This window comes from Panonychus citri, unplaced genomic scaffold (genome assembly GCF_014898815.1).
Source record: "Panonychus citri isolate SS breed McGregor unplaced genomic scaffold, ASM1489881v1 Contig00138, whole genome shotgun sequence".
NCBI lineage: Eukaryota > Metazoa > Arthropoda > Arachnida > Trombidiformes > Tetranychidae > Panonychus > Panonychus citri.
The window spans coordinates 1125753-1141862 of record NW_026515543.1 but is presented as its reverse complement, the minus strand read 5'-3'; the positions used below and the strand labels follow the sequence as shown (position 1 = coordinate 1141862).

Genomic DNA, 16110 nt, shown 5'->3' with positions numbered 1-16110 from the left:
TCAGATGATTCTTTCCATGCTTAAGATTTGGTTTAGCTTTTTATTTCAAACTCTAATAATTCTAATGATGATAATTAATGATATAAATTCTTGTGTACTTTTATACTTTAGGTCGCCCTGAGCGTATGACTGAGTGTCTTGTCAGTAATCAAACTGGCGAATCATTGACAGTCTCATGTACCCCTGGACATAATGGTGGACTCAATCAAACATTTTACTTACAAGTTTATGACTATCGCAGGGAAAAGCTGCTCTTTAATTTGACTTCAATTTATGCACCAAATTTTCTTGTCAACGGACTAACGGCTGGATCAAATTACATATTCGATGTGTACTCGTCCAATCCTAGAGGTTCTTCTAATACAACTACACTTGTTGCTCAAACGCTTCCCATTCAAAAGCACAAACTTGGTAAAAATTCATTAACCAAATTATCGAAATATATTTTAAACCTTTCAATTTTGTACTAATTTAGCTAAACAATTTATCTTATTTATCTTTAGGAACAGCCGATAATTTAACTGAGAAAAAATTGGATCCCTATCTTGTCGTGTTCTCAGCGCTCATCTTAACAATTACCTTGGTGGCCATTATTATTATACTGATAATAAGAATTCGTAATCATGAAGATAAAGTTGACCCTAAAAAGAAGCTTAAAACTATTGAGTAAGAAACTTTGTGCTTTCTCAATTTAAGAATAGGTATTGACTTATTGATATTTCTCAACTATTTTCATGTTTCAGACCAACTAAAAAGCTCGACAATCAAGGACCCGATGTTATTAATTCAACTCGTTACAATAAATTCACCATATCGACTCAATCCTCTAATTTACGAGACCCTAATTTTTCAGTTGGATCGGTCAGTTCGGAAGAGCCAAACATCGATGCAACTACGAATACAATAGTTAGTGATAATATTAAAGGTGAACATTTTGTTCATCAAAAACATTACACAAGTAATAATATGATAAACAATCACAAAACAATCAATTGTAGATACGATAAGAAATTCAATGAAAATGCATTAACGTTCACCTCACTCAATAATATCAACAATTCAAATGTTAAAGGTGAAATTTTAACAGCTAATTATCCAAATGAATTCAATGATATAACGGTGATCAAAGGCGATCATGTTGATGAATCAATGTCATTGAACAGTGATTATCAAATATCTGCCACAGATGAGGCCAACAAGGTAAATGTCCAATTTTCAAACTTTTCATGCTCAGGTTCGCATTTTTTTCTAACTTACAACTAACTCTTTCTTCATTTTATTTTACTGTCCAGTGCATTGTACAATACATACCATTTGACGAAAGTCTTAATAGAACATTGGAAGCTATATCAAAGTTGAAATTAGAACCAAATTATCCTGCAAAAAGAGCGGTAAATATGTTCGAATGGCGAAATTTTCGGTTTTTAAGGTTCGGATTCGATGGACTTGATTTAACTTTTATTTCATTTATTAATAGATACAAAAGGAATACTCTGAAAATGATGATGAATATACTTTTTCAACGCCTGTTTGATGAATTACTATCACTGTTCATAATTACTATTATGTTGTGCTCTCGACAGACAATTTACATTTTAGCTCAAATTAACAATCCAAAGTGCTTGACCCAACGACCATATACACATTTTGTCGATCAACAACTCAAAAATTATACATTGATACTGTTTTGACCTATCATCAACTATTATTTTCAATTTATTTTATATTAAAATTAAACAATTGTAAAGAGATAGCAATAATAACCAAAAATTTTATAAAAAATTTGCTCATTTTTATATTTTTCTGTATTTAATTCGTTTCATGAGAATAATAATATAGTGTAATGAATTTCACACTAGCGAATCATTTAGCTCCATCTCTTGTAACAAATGAACACCAATTTACAACTTTATGTTTTCGAGCCAAGAGTGAAGGAAAATGTATATATGTATTGAGATTATCATGGGATGACATATACATCCCATGGTGCTTTAAGTGAAGAAGAGGGGTTCACTAATTTTATAATCTTAGTTTTCATGAGATTCATTTATTAGAGTGGAAAAAGTTCCCTGTCTCTCACGAGGATGATAAAGATCCTTGAGTTTGTTCAACCGGACTGCTAATTTAGTACGTTGGAATAATTCGCCTGAAGAAGCTCGGGTGTCTTGGCACAGTTCAATTAAAACGCGTTTTGATTATCGGGTTATCCTTCACGTGGAATCCAGAATACGATCTCTTATGCAAGGCTATTCAGCTATTTTTGGCGATGTTTTTTGAGATCTTCTCAGCAACTAAGAGTCAAGAGACTCTAGACTTGAATGGTATGAGTTTGAACGATACTCAATTGTGATATCAAAGATCAAGGTCATTCAGGTCACTGGTAAAATAACGCATTTCAACGTCAAGGTGAAAACTGTCGGAGGTTTCTTATTGTTTATCTTTATTGTTTTCTTAATTGTTTCGTATGGACCATCTATTTGATATTTTATCGAGTGTTGTCAAACCTCGACAATGTATTAGTGATAATTTTATCTTCAGATTACATTACTAGTGCATTGTATCTATTTTAGTTGTATCTACTCGTCAGTATATTGGTGATCCGATTGTATTTCTACTGATGGCATACCTGCTAACTTACTCGGTACTTTCTGATGGATTATTGCTACTTTCTTAATTGACGAATCATGGTCTGATAAGGTTGACGATACTGTTCCTGATCCTACTGTTTACGAAACATCCGAGGGGAAGAAAAAGATTTATCATGCATATTATCAGTGGGTTTTCTTCATTCTATTGTTCCAAATGTTTTTGACCCAAACCAGTACCGGTATATAACGAATACAAAACTGACATGTTGGCAGATTCAATGCACTCTAAAACGCAGGTGGGTGGAGTCAGAAAGTTTGAAAATTTACATCGTTCTGTTTTATTTACCGTTATTTGACCTTTGTGAATAATCTTTTATCTAGTTCAAAAATGTCACGCATCAATTTATCACCATTTGTCGCTGCCCGTATTGCCTCAGTATTTTATCGTTTAATTTTAATGGTTTCAATAGATCAGCGGGAAGCGGCCAGATCATTGATCGTTGAAACATGTGCTATGTTATTCTATTGATTTGAACAGGACACTATGGCCAAAAGACGATTATTCTTGAACGCAGCTAATGGGCAAAGGTTAGTCCCGTTAAGACAAAATGGTTCAGATGGCGAAGTTCACAATGGCACAGTGTCTTCAACTAATGACCCAGTTAATCCTTTACCTCAAGCTGGATCTTCAGCATCTAGTGGTGATGATAATGATGTGAACCATAATCTATCAATTAAAATTAATAATCAATCAAACAAAAAAATTCTCCATTAAATTACCTTTCGAATGATGTGTCACATGATGATACTAGTTGGTCTGATTAAATCATCGAAAAATTATCTATTTATTGATGTGTCGCATGGGGTGTATGACTGCGCTATCTTGTGTACTTTCACTATTACTATGTAAAACTTTTATTTATTTTTCCATGTCCTCATAATGATTGAAAATCAGCCATTTTATTTTTGAAGAGGGAGAAAAACCTCTCCCTCAATTTTTGTATCATCTTAATAATTACCAAAGTAGTTATAAAATCTCCGCTTCTGAGCCACTCTACAGCAAGAAGAAAAAGAACAATACATTACACATAAAAAAGTTGCTGACTATGAAGGGGATTATTGAAATAAGCATCCGTTTGTTTTGTAACGAAAATATTGTGGAGCCTTTTACACTAAAGGAATAAATATATACAGACATCTTAGAGGAAACAAGAATGCTGCAAAGCAATTCAGAAGTTTCTGTCAAAAAAGGATACAAATAGACAATCTAAGTGCCAACCAAGTTAATAATGTACCACGACGAGACCCATGGGCAAGATTTGCTATTTTGGATCAATTCATACCTTAGCCATGAAAATTCCACATTCTATTGTGAATGAATTTAAAAGTATTGTACAAAAATATGTTATTTAAAACGCTAGATTCATTAATCCTAACCAATAACCATGTCATAGGCTTACTAATATTGGTGAAAATTTGCAATTTTATTTTATTCTTTTATCTGTACTCATTTTACTCATTTACCCATTTTATTTGTATTCTTTTATTTTGTACCCATTCATTATTTTCTCGTTTCGATTTTCTACTTATTTTAGTTACTTTGATGCTTTTGCTGATTCAATTTGTTTTCTTTATTTCTTTTATCTGTTATATTTTCACCAATTTTATATCATTAAACGTTGTGCTCAATTACTTTCAATATCATCATTATTATTATTTATTCATCATTTTTTTCTTCTTTTCTTTTCAGATGTCTTACAAGGCGAACACCTCAACGTGGTGTAGGGTTGATGCTTATTTAAAGCCACTAAGTTAACCAATTTTATCTTTGAATTTATCAATGAATTATTACTTTAAGTACACAAGATTATCTATAGTATTCTGAATTCTTAAATTGGTCCTCAGGCTATAATCATGATTAATTTTAATTGTATCAAGATTTGAAATTGATCTTTTCCTTTCCTTTTTTTATAATTCCTTAATTATTTCCTTAGGATAGTATTAAAAGTTTGTCTTAAAAAGAGTTTAAATGTATATAATTTATATGCTCCGGACAAAGATTGGTAATAAAGATTAGATGATGAAATTAAATAAAGAAAAGAGTGCATTATCGTTTTCCTTCACTTTGCTATTACCATTCTCTTATCTATCTTCAACGTATATTAAAGCTTTGAAATGGCGCGTTTTTTCTAATCTTTTATCTTTATTTTATTAACATCTTTTTCTTTTCTTTTCATAGTACTCCTCATATAAAACAATACATATAAACGATGATACTTTCTGTTGCTCGTTATAACCATGTGGATTTACATGCAATGTATCGTGCTTCTTATCATATTACGATTCAATTAAAAGACTGGGATTACAACTTGAAACCAACCGAAAAGATGAATTAAAAGTATTTTTTAGAGACCACATTTTGAATTTATTAATATTAAATTAATCAAGATTGAATTTCATTAATTTTATTGCCAAATATCTTATTTAACAATCGCGTCATCCTTGAGTTATAGTGAAAAATCCTTCAAAAACTACAGAGCTATTCAGCTATTTTCACCGATGTTTTTTTGCGATTTTATCAGCAACTAAAAGTCAAAGAGACTCGAGACTTGAGTGATATGAGTTTGAGCGATACTTAATTGTCATATCAAAGGATCAAGGTGATTCGTTAATCGGTGAAATAACGCGTTTCAAGGTCATCTGAAGGTGATTCAACAACGAAGAATATTCATTCATACTGCTGACAAGTTTTGAGGTTTCTATGAGCTTTGCTTTGCACGTTAAGATAAATTGATTGAATAGAATACCGTCTCCTTCAATATCCAAAGCTAATGTTTAAATGCTAATGCTAAAATGTGTCAAGTCAAATATCATTGACCCAAATCACTATGTTTGGATTTATCAACAAGTTTTCGCTGGGATAGATTGTTCAGATTTATTGCCCAAATTAGAAATAACTAAGTTTAAATCAATTCCACAAATTCAAGACGGTCATTCTAAGTGGATGATTTTCTCATTAATCTTAATTTCATTTATTTTGATCTATCTCTTAATTCGTCTTTGCAAGACAATTCAATTTCGTTTGCCCTATACAAGACCTAGATTAACTCAATCAGATTTCATCAATGAAGAAATTGAAATGAAAGAGCATAATCCTGAAATACCTAAAACCAATAAAGATATAAAAGGAATATTAATACCAAATTGGTACAAAAATAAGGATCAAATTTATAACTAATTTACCCTCATCATATTAACACCTTCATCACTTTCTTCAACATTATCATCCTCATCACCATCACCATCATCATCTTCAGTTAATTTTTCATTTTAATTATATTTTAATAACAAATAATTTTATTTTTCCCCCTATTTACTGTTTAGAAAATGCATAATAAAAATCAGTTATCTTTCGCTTAATACAAATTACGTAAGACGATACCACAAAATGCTACTGTAAAAACAGAGTAATTAACCAAAAGGTTAATTACTCTGGTGACATTATAAAAAGATTGAAATTTTAGATTATTTGTTGAGTCTTTTATGATAACCATAAAAGTTATCATCCTCATCACTCTTTCTATTTCTCTTTCTTCCTATTCCTTTCTCCTTTCTCCCTCGGGTATATAAGAAAACCCGGAGAAAGGAGAATCATCATCAGTTCTAACTAACCCTTTAAGAGAACGGAATAGTCTCAGTGTTGAGACTTACCTTCTTTTCTCTCTCTCTCTCTCTCTCTCTCTCATTACATTGTAATTGAATTATATATGTTAAACAATTTGTCTAAGTGTAATAGCAAGTAAATAAACAAGAAAATAACTACTTCAACCAGTGAATTCATATCCCAATTATCGGCTTTCGTTTACATGGAGCCCACGATGAGGATGGGAATGTAAGATCACGTCTCCAGTGGAAATAGCGAGTCTCATCAAGGAAGTCAAGTCCATTTAACGGTAAAAACGTTTCAAATCCTTCTCTCCAGAGTCTCTCTCCTTTCAAACTTACCCGATTCAATTATATATCTCAGTGTTGAGATTCTAATTGAAATTTCTTCTCAATTAACCTTCAATCAATTTTATATCTCAGTGTTGAGATTCTAATTGAATTTCCCTCCATATTCTTGCTTTCAATCAATTATATATCTCAGTGTTGAGATTCTAATTGAAATTTCTTCTCAATTAACCTTCAATCAATTATATATCTCAGTGTTGAGATTCTAATTGAATTTCCTCCATATTCTTGCTTTCAATCAATTATATATCTCAGTGTTGAGATTCTAATTGAAATTTCTTCTCAATTAACCTTCAATTGAAAACAACCGAGACCTTGATTAATTACACCTTTCTTAAGCTATCATTTCCAGTCTTCCAAACAAGATTAAAGAATGAATGAATCAACACCTCAACTAGCCAAACAAATGTTAACTCTATCCATGTCCCGAATCTTCCAATGAATTTTCTACCATTCACTGGAGACGATGGGTCAGACATCATTGAGTGGATCAATAGATTCGAAACATTAGCCGAATCAATCGGTATGACTCAAATCGACATGTTCAGGGCTCTACCAATTCACCTTCAAGGCAGTGCAAGAAAATGGTATAATTTCATATCAGGCAGGTTCGGTCCGAGTGAAAAACCTTCTAATTACTTACAGCTAAGAACCAAACTGATTCAGGGTCTGTGTTCAGCCGATTACCGAGCTCACCTTTCTCAACGATTGTCCAAGTTAAGACAAAAACCAGGTCAACCCTCAGCTAATTTCATTTACGAGATACTAGATCTTTGCCAAAAGATAGACGAGAAAATGCCTGAGACAGTCATTGTAGGAATGATTAGAGAAAAATTATTACCATCTATTTACTATGGAATTGCATTACAAAATCCAAAATCAATTAATGATCACATCGAAGCCAGTAGAGTCGCAGATCGAGCCAATTTCTCTAACCCCATCAGTCAGATTTTACCAGCATCCCCAGATTCTCACCTCATAGAATCAATCAAGACAATGCAACAAACAATCAATCAATTATCAGAAAAATTGAATAGAATCCCTGATGATCGTCCAAGAGAAATTTGTGGTTATTGTAATAAGAGAAACCATAATGAGAAAGATTATAGGAAAAAGGCCAGAGACCTACAACTAGGTTCCCTCCAGTCTCAATCGTATCCAACTCAACCAAATTTTCCCAATCTCCAATTTCCACCGTATCAACATCAAAGTCAGAACCAACAGCCATTCAACCCAAATTTTTAATCAGCAATTCAACCCTCTTGATCGTAACATGAATCAGAATAACCAACAAACCGCAAAACCAGAAAATTCAGATAATTGGCGAAACAAAGATTCAACCAATAAGACCACCTCTCAGGATCTGAGAAATATAGTTAAACAATCACCAAATAGAACCTTTGTGAAAACCATAACCACCGATCAGTATGACCAACACCTCGAAGTAGAAACCGAAGAGAAGCCAAAAGTTCAATTGGTCTGTTCAATTAATTCCCAGAACTTAATCTACAAAGTAAAATCAATAATCTAAAGACCGATGCAATGTTAGACACAGGGTCCGAATTAACCCTAATCACCGAGAGATTTGCTAACCAATTAAACCTCAAACAGGAAACTTACACCGGTCCCACCCCGTTTGCAGCAAACGGTAAACCACTAAGAGTACTAGGTGAAACATTAGTTAATCTAAGAATTAGTGATGGCAAATCTGCCCTGTTAATTAAAACTAACATCCAAATCGTCGAGAATCTGCCAAAAAAGTTTAACCTCTTAATCGGTCAGGATGTTTTATCCAAAGCCAAAATCAGCATCAATTGTCAGACAGGCAAGATTAAGATAGCCGAAGACAAACCCCAGGTCATGATAGTAACATCAGAATCAGAATCAGAATCAGAACCAGAATCAGAATCAGAACCAGAATCAGAATCAGAATCAGAATCAGAATCAGAATCAGAGTCAGAATCTACAACAGAATCAGGTTCAGAATTAACTCTCACTGATGCCGAAACTGAATCTGAAGATGACTATTATCAATATCATTCTTGTTGTGGACTTACGATCGAATCGTCCAAAATACAATTAGATATAGATGAAGAATTACCTGAGTCAGCACGAACCCAACTGAATAACCTGGCAGGTGAATATCGTAAAGTATTCGCCATCGATCAAAGTGAACTCGGGAAGACCAATTTGTTTACTCATAAGATAGAAACCGGTGACCACAGTCCAATAGCACAGGTCCCGTATCAACAAAGTGCCGCCAAACGAGAAATAACCAAACAAATAATCAGTGAACTCATCAATGATAATATAATCGTCGAATCCTGTTCACCATGGAGCTCACCAGTTGTTCTCGTAAGCAAGAAGACCCAAGATTGGCGATTGTGTGTGGATTACCGAAAGTTAAATGCGATTACCGTTAAGGATGCCTATCCGATCCCCGATATCAACACCTCATTAGATTCCCTACAAGGAGCTCAATTCTTCAGTCTACTTGACTTACGAAGCGGGTACCACCAGGTCGAACTTAGACCCGAAGATCAACAAAAAACGTCTTTTATCACCTCCTTTGGAATGTATGAATATCGAACAATGCCGTTTGGACTTTGCAATGCACCAGCGACGTTTCAAAGATTAATGGATGTTTGTCTCGCGGGACTCAAATATAATTCATGTCTCGTATACATCGACGACATCATCATTTTCAGTAAAACAATCGATGAACATTTGGTCCGCCTGAAGGCCGTTTTTACTCGGCTACTGGCCGCTGGTTTAACTTTAAAACCTGAAAAATGTCATTTTTTTAAAAGAAAAATACTGTATTTGGGACACATCATAAGTGCCGCTGGTCAAGAACCCGATCCAGAAAAACTGAGGGCCATAGAAAATTCCATCACCAAGAAACCTCAAAGATGTACGATCTTTCGTAGCTCTATGCTCGTACTATCGAAAATTCATCCTGGATTTCGCAAAAATAGCGAGGCCGTTAACTCAATTAACCCGAAAAGAAACACCATTTGTTTGGGAGACTGAACAAATCGATGCCTTCGACAAATTAAAGGCTAAACTTTGTTCAGCCCCAGTCCTCGAACACTTTGATCCATCGCTCGCTACCCAATTAAGGACCGATGCATCTGACGTTGGCCTAGGAGGAATTATACTACAACAACACGACGGTAAATGGAAACCCGTAGCTTTCGCCAGCCGTCAACTTAGAGGAGCCGAATTAAATTACCCGATTTCCGACAAAGAATGCCTTGCCATCATTTATGCATTCGAAAAGTTTCGACATTATCTGGACGGCATCAAATTTGAAATCGTAACAGACCATTGCGCCCTCTGTTTTTTACGTTCGAAATCAAAACTACCACCTCGCCTCATGAGATACACCCTCATTCTCCAATCATTTGACTTCGAGATCAAATACAAATCAGGGAAAATCCACGAAGACGCCGATTGTTTAAGCCGATATCCTACCTTCGACTCAACCTTTAACGACGAAAGTTACGACCAAGGAGACGAAATCTTCACCCTTCCGATAATTAAAACGAACGAATTGGAATATGATTTACTGGATGAACAAAGATCCGACCCGTTTATTCAAGCAAAGATACAACAATTAAACGATTTGAAAAATTTGAGTAAAGAAAAAAGAGAGAAAATTACCAATTTTCATCGAATGAGAGAAGGACTTTTGCAACGAAAAATTAAAACTGAGTATGGTCACGAATGGGTGACCGTTCTCCCAGAAAAGTTAATTCCCATAATCATGAAATCATTCCATGATGATCCTCTCGCTGGTCATGGTGGCCTCTACCAGACATACAATCGAATCCGCTCAAAGTACTATTGGCATCAAATGAATAAAACCATAACAAATTACATTAAAAAATGTAAAACTTGTCTTATTAATAAACAAGGGAGCAAGGTTACTGCCCCCTTGAAATCCATCAATGTTGGTAATCCATTTGAAAAATTGGGAATCGACATAATAGGCCCTTTACCAGTTTCCTCAGGAAAACGATATATAATCGTAGCCACTGATTACTTCACTCGATGGGCTGAGACACGAGCTTTATCACACAAGACCTCTCACATCACCTCCAGGTTTTTGATTGATAATATCGTTTCGAGGCACGGCTGCCCGAGAACGATACTCAGCGATCAGGGACGAAATTTTACCTCAGAGGTAACCCAAAAACTGAGTGAATTCATGGCTTCCAAGTGGCAATTCTCTACCCCCTACCATCCACAAACAAACGGCTTAACCGAGAGAACGAATCGGACAATTATTCAATTATTAATTCATTATTGTAATCAAACTCCAAATCGATGGAGTCAAGTACTACCCTTGGTTACCTTCGCTTTCAACACCTCGATTAACGCAAGCACCAAAGCATCGCCGTTTTACCTTCTCTATGGAAGAGAACCCACTTTCCCGATCGATCTAAAAATAAACTCATCACCCGATCAACAGAACCTTGACGATTATGTCAAATTCATTTCAAACGATTGGAAAACGATAAAGGAAACGGCGCGAATATTCTCTACCGAAGCAAAAGAAAAACAAGCGCTAAATCACGATAATAAAAAGCGAACAAAAATATTTGAAATAAATGATCAGGTTTATCACCGGAAACTCTCAAAGGTCAACAAGTTTGACTCTCCATACGAAGGACCATTTAAAGTAATCCAGAAGATTGGTAACACCACTTACCTCATCCAGAGAGGAAAGGAGGAGCCAATCCAAGTTCATGCTTCCCAAATAAAAGCTGATTTAGCAAGTTCACAACCAGCAAAGAGGAATCAATTGAAAAGTAAAACACAAAGTCGCTCAAGTGTCTCATTAGTCACGCTTCTCACTCTCTGTTTTTTGACTCCAATGCCATGTTTCGAGTATGGTTCAAAATTAATTTGGCGCGAGAAAAATAATAAGTTCCTAAAGGGAAACCAAAATATTAACTACACCATTTTAATCACCAATCCATGCATCGAACTCCAAAAAAATCCCTCGATGCAATATGTTATACCTGGCTGCGATTTCCCATCAGACACAAGATACCGGGATTGTAGAGACACAATAAGAGATTCGGACTATTTACGAGAATTATGTACACCCGAAATTTGTTTTAATTTTTCTAAATCTGTCGACATCCTCGAATATACGAGAGAATATTGCCACGATTATATAAACAACCAGTTGGACCCAATATTCAATCGCCCCAAAAATGAAACTAAATTAAAAAGGAAGAGAGAGATCGCCATCACAACTCTTCTGATAATTACCGCCTTGTCCGCTGGTGTGGGAAGTCTTGCTGGCCTCTTTACCGGAACTAAAGCACACACGGAGGACGAGATAACTCACAAGTTTGCCGATGCAAATCTTCAGGTCGCCTCAGAACATCGAAAAGAGCTGAGGAAGTTTGCTGAACAGATGTTTGACCTCAAGGTGGGACTAAGACAACTTCACAAAACCACCCCCTTAGTAGCGTTTAAATCCGCGGAAATGGTCTACAAAATTCAACGATTAAAAGAAACAATAGAACTCACAGAAAGATCGATAAAACAACAAGGAAAACTACCAAACGAATTTATAAATCTGATGAATTTCTACCTACCTTGTGGAGAGGCTTGCCCGCTCGATACAATCCATCGACCCAATTTGGAATTAAAAAAATCCACAGATTCATTTTTCATCAAGCTAACCTTCACAGTGGAACTTTATGATACTGACCTCGTGGTACAGGAGGCCGACCCTTTCACCTTAATAGTCACACAAGAAAATTCAACAGAACTCTGTGTCCTAAAATATGATGGCCCCAAATATGTGGTGGTGAACAGGACAAATGGTGAAATGTGCGAAATTACTGACGAGGAAATTAAACAAAGGAAACTTATGTTCATCACCGGACAATTTTGTAAATCAGTGCTACAATTGGAGAAATGGAAAGAAGTGAGTTGTATCGAGACAACCAAACTCGGTTACCAAATAAAAAGACCCCAAGTCAAGGTCGTGAACGACGAGATCCATATTTATTGTCCAGGTCACAACATCACCTTATTCAGGTCACAAAGATTTGCCCAAACCAAGTACTAAGACTACCCAAAGATTTACCATTCGAATTAAATAACGAGCCATATCAGGTTTCCCATATAACTTATATTAGAACAGAAAGAGTAACCTCATGGTCAACCAAGATAAATTGGAGAATTGTCCCTGATAAATCCGATATTGTGAGACTGGAACCAACAAAAATTAAATTGCTGGAAAGTGCGACCAACGAACTGAAAAATTCAAGGAAATCAATTTCATGGTTTGACGAATTGAAAAATGAGACAACTACTATCATCTTGTCGATCATTGCAATCACAATTTTGCTAACATTAATCTTGAAATTTGTCAAAGCTCTTTTTGCTAATCCAGTAGTCGTAACTACCTATATGCCAAATCGATCAAAAAATTCTATTTACAAAGAGACAAACGACTCAGAGAACTTACCACTAAGTTCACTTTATTAAACAAAACCTCAAACCAAAAATAACCCAGAATTCTCATTTAACCTCACCTTTTTTTTTTCTAATCTTTCAGATGTTTTTAGCCGAACAAGAAAAGGCCGACAGAGAGGCAATTGCACGGGAATTGGTCCGAATACGTGGCCGAAAAATCGAAAATGACAAAGAAGTTGAAGGAGGCAAACGTAAGATAACGCAAAGGACGGAGCAAGTGGGGAAATCAATTCGTAAAGAAAAATCCTTATCAACACCCAATTCCTCGACAATTATTGAAACTATTCCAAATTCCTCCTCTATGTCCCAAACTGAATCCTCTTCATCCAATTCAATTCAGTCGACCAATCGAAACAGGGAAAGAGCTAAGAGTAATATTCATAATCAATTAGCTCATTTTATGATCGAATCTAAACATCTCAGGTCTCTTTTCAACCAATATGGTGCTCCTCATTTAGGGAAGCTGAAAATTGAGAATACAATCTTTCAGTGTACGCAACTCAAAGCAAGGAAGTTTTCTAAGGTAACCATTTCAGCCACAAGTCCAGAAACCCTAAAAAAATCAATCTTTCTACTGAAAAATAGTTTACCACCAAGTACAACGTGGAGAATATTAGATAAAGAACATTGTTCTATTTGTTTTAGACCAAATCACCAGACAATCGATTGCGATTGCTTGTTTGGCTTTGCAGCAGATAGACCACAAGTTAGCAAATTGCTTGTGGTTAAATCCCCAGCAATCGGAGAGCCCAACCGTAGGTTCCGTCAGCTCATTCAATTATAAAAAGAACCGAAGACAAGCCAGGGTAAAACCAAGTAGAATCCAATTAGATAAACCTTTCTGGAAAACACCAGGATTAGTTCCATCCCAATCGATTGTCGAGCAAATGAGAGCCATTGGCTCACCTCCCAAGCCAACATTGGCCGTGGACACTGAAGGAGTTTCTGCGGACAATCACGCTCTCTCCGTCTGTGTGACCGGCTGGTTCAGTAGTGAGGGTCTGGGGGCAAAAACCATTTATTTCGATTACATTAAGACCGAAGCAATAAAAATCCTATCAACACCCATAACTGGAATCCATACCAACGAAATTCTATTTCATTCCCAACCCTTAGAAACAGTAAGGGATAATATACTCTCCTATGTAAGGATAAAGATTATTAACATTTGATCAACAGAATTTAGACCTGAGACGTTTAAAATCAGCCAAACAGATCTAGAGAATAATTCAATAGAACATGTAAATGTTCAGGAATTATTCGAAATGTTAAGTTAGAAATGGTAGTCGATTACTTTTCCTGGAACGATTGGCCTCAAACGACAAGCTCAAGATAATCCCCTGAGCGGTCATAGCCCAGACTCTGATACCCGATACACCTTAAAATTATATCGAAAATACCTAAAGATGAGAGAGGAAAAGAAAGAGTTTCCAACAGGGAATGATCTTAGAAACCTAGTGTTAAGGGGAAAAACATGGAACTCAACTTGAACAGAGACTGTTCACAATAGCCCTGGGGAGATGTAAAAGAAAAACAGAGTAATTAACCAAAAGGTTAATTACTCTGGTGACATTATAAAAAAGATTGAAATTTTAGATTATTTGCTGAGTCTTTTATGATAACCATAAAAGTTATCATCCTCATCACTCTTTCTATTTCTCTTTCTTCCTATTCCCTTTCTCTCCTTTCTCCCTCGGGTATATAAGAAAACCCGGAGAGAAAGGAGAATCATCATCAGTTCCTAACTAACCCTTTAAGAGAACGGAATAGTCTCAGTGTTGAGACTTACCTTCTCTCTCTCTCTCTCTCTCTCTCTCTCTCTCTCATTACATTGTAATTGAATTATATATGTTAAACAATTTGTCTAAGTGTAATAGCAAGTAAATAAACAAGAAAATAACTACTTCAACCAGTGAATTCATATCCCAATTATCGGCTTTCGTTTACAGCTACTACTGTTATTGAAAGAATAGACCCCGATGCAGAATCGATTATCGAGTATGAAACACCAAAGAATTCTGGTATTCAACTTAACTCTACAAACACCAGCTTCAGCGCAACTCCATCGAATCCACAATCTCCTCTCTCACTTCAAACTTAAACAAAACCATCAAAGAAAGAGACGATCTTCGAGAAGAACGTTGGAACTTCATACCAAATGCGTTTAATCAACCTGATTTGAGAAAGGATAAAATATCGATCTTCAATTTCTTGAAAACATTTCAAGTTCATCCAGATACAAGATTTTGGATGTCAATTTAAACGAGCATGGAGTTTTGCGAATGGGACAGAGACAAAAATTTAATTTACCTTCTTCACGATTTGAAAATGGCGATAAAATCTGGTTGTTATCAAGAATCACCGTGTGACTATTTAATCTGTTATTCCATCCAACACAGTACAAGAAATTGTACATCATGTTCTTTTTGTCATCAATCTCAACATACGGCTGTAAATTGTATAAAATACCAACTGAGTAAATGACATGGAAGTCAATTTGTAAATCCTGAATTAGTTATAAATAACATGGTAACTAGTGATAATCCAAAATTTAAAATTAAAGCAACATCCAGTGTTTAGAAGACACATCAAAAAAGATCTGAATTTAGGTGTTTAAGAAATCCAGGTCAAGTTATGATGGCGGGTATTTTAAGTCCCGATAAGTGTGTTCTCAAACCAATTGGTGATCCTCCATTACAAACTTTTGCACTTGATTGTGAAGATTGTTCCAGATACAATGGATTGGAAGAGAAAAATTCACTAGTCGATTGTGTTTGGTTGGTTATATGGACGCGACATTAAGGTAAATACCAATATCAATTATTGGTTTATTTCTCTCTCTTTTCCTAACCAATTATCGTGTCCTTTCCGCAACTGATGCCAGTTGCGGTGGATACTCTCTTCCCCTTTTTTATATCTTCTTCTTTAATTAGGGTAACACCAGGTAGCCTGGTGTTAACCTACTTTCATCACTAAAACGACCAATAAAGATAACATTCAATTA

General features: G+C 35.4%; 2 protein-coding genes across 2 annotated transcripts in view; both read left to right on the top strand.

The window, feature by feature from the left end:
• Positions 1 to 1755, top strand: part of LOC128393495 (nephrin-like) — a gene marked incomplete at its 5' end in the record, with an annotated part of 44814 nt that extends 43059 nt beyond the window's left edge. The window contains 5 exons of the mRNA XM_053353678.1: positions 112 to 411; positions 504 to 666; positions 744 to 1200; positions 1293 to 1391; positions 1478 to 1755. Coding sequence (XP_053209653.1) covers positions 112 to 411; positions 504 to 666; positions 744 to 1200; positions 1293 to 1391; positions 1478 to 1534 — 1076 coding nt within the window. The remainder of the gene's footprint in view (positions 1 to 111; positions 412 to 503; positions 667 to 743; positions 1201 to 1292; positions 1392 to 1477) is intronic.
• A 4624-nt stretch (positions 1756 to 6379) lies between these two features.
• On the top strand, positions 6380 to 14242 carry LOC128393247 (uncharacterized). Its single transcript, XM_053353384.1, has 2 exons — positions 6380 to 6541; positions 13189 to 14242. Exon 2 carries the CDS (start codon positions 13189 to 13191, stop codon positions 13888 to 13890), a length of 702 nt encoding a protein of 233 aa, XP_053209359.1. The 5' UTR covers positions 6380 to 6541; the 3' UTR covers positions 13891 to 14242.
• Positions 14243 to 16110: the final 1868 nt, after the last annotated feature.

Excerpts from the sequence above, each read along its gene's own strand:
- LOC128393247 (XM_053353384.1), top strand. The coding sequence starts at position 13,189 with ATGTTTTTAGCCGAACAAGAAAAGGCCGACAGAGAGGCAATTGCACGG.